The sequence below is a fragment of the Oculina patagonica genome, unplaced genomic scaffold, assembly GCF_052425735.1.
Source record: "Oculina patagonica isolate OP01 unplaced genomic scaffold, crgOcupat unplaced14, whole genome shotgun sequence".
NCBI classification, from domain to species: Eukaryota; Metazoa; Cnidaria; class Anthozoa; order Scleractinia; family Oculinidae; genus Oculina; species Oculina patagonica.
Window position 1 is genome coordinate 8,294 of NW_027557409.1, and position 4,144 is coordinate 12,437.

At 39.8% G+C, this 4,144-nt stretch overlaps 1 protein-coding gene across 1 annotated transcript; it reads right to left on the reverse strand.

Moving 5' to 3' along the window:
- Window positions 1-790: 790 nt before the first annotated feature.
- Window positions 791-3,807, reverse strand: LOC144639851 (uncharacterized). The gene has a single exon (XM_078499133.1). The coding sequence runs from the start codon at window positions 3,730-3,732 to the stop codon at window positions 1,624-1,626; it is 2,109 nt and encodes a 702-aa protein (XP_078355259.1). The 5' UTR covers window positions 3,733-3,807; the 3' UTR covers window positions 791-1,623.
- Window positions 3,808-4,144: the final 337 nt, after the last annotated feature.

Genomic DNA, 4,144 nt, shown 5'->3' on the forward strand with positions numbered 1-4,144 from the left:
AGAATATTGTTACGTAGTTTGACTCCAACGGGTCAATGAAATCACTCAGTCTTTTACCTAGCAAACTGTTAACATGAACTACAAGAAAATTTTGACTTCTCATAAAAGTTTTTTCCCATTCATTTTAATACAACATGTACTATCAAGAATGCTGTTAGGTAGTTTGACTCAAACGCGTCAATGAAATGACTTAGTCAGTTTCCTAGCAAACTGTTAACAGGAACTACAAGAAAAACGATGAAATATAATGCAATACTTAAGGAAGTTTTTTTTTTTATCATAATGTCCAACTCATACAATATTTCTAACCCTAATTGTCAACGAGAAGTATTCAAAAACTTTAAATTCTACTAAACGTCACATGCATATGCGCGGCCCGAAGCTTAACAACTTGAACAGCACTGGAAGAATCAAGAATTACTTCGTGCATGTGTCTTATAATATAATGATAATCTAATTTATATAACTAAAATTATTTCTTGTTTTGGGTACGGGTAAATAACAGAAATCTAACTTTTCTTCGTTGTAATTAGTTAGAAAATTTTACAACTGTTTGCTGGTGTTTGAGCTTCACAATTATTCAGGCTGGATCGCGGCCAAACAGCGCTGAAAAAAAATTGTTCCGCCCACACTAGACAAGGCAAAAAGCACGTATACAAAAGAAAGCAAACGTTCCCTAGCTCTGGAAAATAAAAGGCAAAGGCTTTTGTAACAAACTTGATAAGTTTTTTAATATCGTTTCTTAGAAATCAAATCACTGTCAATTTGAAATCAAATCAATCTTCGGGGTAGTAATCAAAATAATACGCATTGCGAGCGCGAGAAAATCGAACCCTTACCAAAGGATAAAATGTGTAGGTCCTTGAGAACTTTGCTTTAGAGCGGTGATAGCCACGAAGCCTGCGCATGATTTGACGATAGCTTTTACATTGACACATTAATAGGTAGAACGAAGGATGGTCAATACCGCGAGAAAGATGCTCCGCCGTTTGTAAGTATCCCTGGCTGTACAGTTCGTACACAAAAGGAGGTCCTAAACGACCAGACATATGTACGTCAAACCTCCCTATGCAGCGAGAAAAAAACGCGTGTGCCACATCAGTTCGTAACGACAGGAACCCGCAAAGTCGCGTAAGTGAAACCAAGTCATCATCGAATGATAGAAAGTTGCGTTTCCATTCTAAAAGGTCCACGAAGGCATCGAGGCTTGCCGGGGTGAACAGGTTTGGAAGGCAGAATGAATCCCGACCATGTCGCCTGAAGCAAAGATAGCACACTCGAACTGGGGGTGTGTTTCGGACAAAGGCCGAATAATACTCGCTTATCACATCTAGGAATTTGAGTGAAAAGTACCGATAATAGTTCCTTTCGGGTAAACAAATAAGACATCTTTCTTCGCTTGTTACATAACACTGATAAAGCTGAGGAAGTATATCAATGTCGTTAAGAATTGCAACCAAAGTTTTGTCGTCTGCGCGGTTGTCTCCGACCATTGCTTTGAATTTAAATGATCTGGTAGCATGAAAGAGAAAAAAAAAACAGTGTCTGAGTTAAAATATTGCAATTGCAAATAAAATAAAATAAATGTATAGTTCTCTTGAAAGTCTAAAACTATTAGAAAAGCTACGGACGAACTTGGTCGTGAATTTCAAACTTAGAAGTTCTCAGTTCGTAAACGTGACTGCTATGGTCATAAACAACGTCGATTGGATATATTACGCTGTTCGCACTTTCTCGGTAGCTTTTACCTGGTTTTAATTTGAATCGGTTGTTATCAACTTCCTCAAAATCCGCCAGCCATATTGAACTTCGATCGTCGGATAAACGCAAAACGCGGGCCACAAAAACCTCCGGGCAGGTGGGAGTGGAGTTTTTAGCCACCAAAGCCACCATTTCCCCTGCCCGAGGCAACGTCTCTATAAAGCCCTGCGAGTCTTCTCTAGACACTTCTTCGAGGCGATCCCCGTTCAAAGTACGCGAGGCAACTTCTCCTAAAAGGTCGAGGGCCTTAGCTTTTTTTTGGGCTAGTGGTCGTTCGTCGTAAAACCTCTTCTGAGTTCGAACGGAATGTTTCATAACCGCCGCCAGGGACTCACGAAGAGCATAATCATTTGTACTTGGAAGAGATAGGAAATAGTTGAGGACGGCTTTTCGGAGATCATTGGTCGTAACCCTCATGGAAAAGTGTTTCTCGAACAACGCGGATATGTACATTGAATACGAACTTTGCGTAAATGGGTCACCCTTGGTGTTTACAAAAAAAAAGTCGTGTTGTTTTCCTAACATAAGCTGAGGGCGCATTTTGGTCAAATACGTTTTGAGGTAATAGACCAAAGTTGGCAAGTTTGTAAGTTCCGTTTGACACGGACCGTAACAACGAACTGTTTTGTACGCATTTTCCAACAATATCACCGAGTCATCCTGGCCGAAGACTATGAAATTTTGACCACGAGTTTCTTCGTTGGCCTGTCCGTTGTAAATTCTAAGGCTCACGTATTCCTTGATTCTCCCCGGATTAGCAGAGCAATACAAGAGAAGCAAACTTAAATTCATGCATTGCCTAGCTTGGTCAATTCCTCTGCCTTCTTCAAAACTCCATTTCAATTCTCTACAAAGCTCTAAGATCTCTGAAAATATTATCTTTTTTTCGACAGCCGGCTTTGATGCATCTTCAAACATTCTTTCTTGCCGGCCGAGCTTTTCGAGTTGGCGTTGAATCGATCTTAATTGTTCAAGGTTTATGGCATCATCAGATCGGAGCCCTTTCTCGCTATTCAGAACTTTGACAACGTTAATTAAAGCTGTAATATATCTGCTGCAAGTGCTGGCTTTGGTTTTTCTATGCCCTGTCATATAGCGAACAAATTCTTGGACCATTTCCGCGTTTTCGCAGGCAGAAAGGTCGGGTTGCATTCCTTTGACATATTTCAGAAACCAGAGGAACGAGGACAGCCTCTCCAGCATTTTGCTTATGGTAGAAGGTTGCAAACAAAGGCCTTGTCTTTGAAAGTTCACCTCAGCTGAATAAAAACGCTTTATTTGTTCGATTTTGGAGGTGAGCTCAGCAGACATTTCGTTTTGGTTTAAAGTACATGCCTGTCGCTTTGCACATGTTTGCTCTTTCGGACAAGAATTGTCCTGCTCCGAAACATCTTGGAAGTTTTGCTCTTGCGTTTGAAAACTTTGTTCAGGGTTGGAAACTGCCTGAGAGACACGTGGTTTATCTTGATTTAATTGCAATTCACAAGAAATTTCGTTTTTGGAAACCCCCTCGTTGGTACATTCAATCAACTCCAACGATTGTTGTACGTGATCGAGTTTGGCGCCAGAATTTTGGTTTTCAGACTCATTTGGTATCAATCCAGTGGCCGTTTCGACAATTATAGATGGTCTTGGAGGGTACTTTGCGTCAAAGGAATGTTCACAGGACACTACACTGTTATCCTTTCGATTTAAAGGCGCGGTGAGATGGTTTAAAGATAATTGTTTTCCATAACAAAACATGTACATTTGCTGAATTTTAGCCAAATCATTCTTCTCGATCAATTGGTAGGGCTCTGCAATAAGCGATATTTTCAGCAGTTCACTCTCTTCTTTTGTGCATTCATGCCTGTCAACGTTAAGAACGAGAAACCAAGCCGATAGAACTTGCTCAGGTACATTTGAAAACATTTTTTCTCTGGCCTCCGAATAGCAGAAATAAACTTTCTCCTCACGCCTTATTTCCAACATGTCTCGAGTGACTGTTCTCTTAAATTTATTTTCGCCTAGAACTGTAACGATTCACTGTTCATTCCGTTAATTTGTTATTGACTAGTTAGCATTTAAAAAATGAATATTACTTTAAAAAAATCCAGTGGTAACCTTTTTCTTCCAGCGAGTTTGTTTTGGTTTGTAAAGATAGTCCAGTGATTCCTTTTTCTTCCAGTTGATTTTTTGAAGATTGCTCAATTTGTCCTGAAACCAAGATAAAAACACTTTTAGTTTATTTTTTTAAAGGTTACGAGGTATTCAGCCTCGATTTGACGAAATGTATGAAACCTGGACGCACTTACTGACCCTAATTTTCAACCTAAACCCTAAGCAAGAAGACCTCGGGAATAAATCGCAACCCGCGCACATGCTAATTAAAAACCTTCAACCG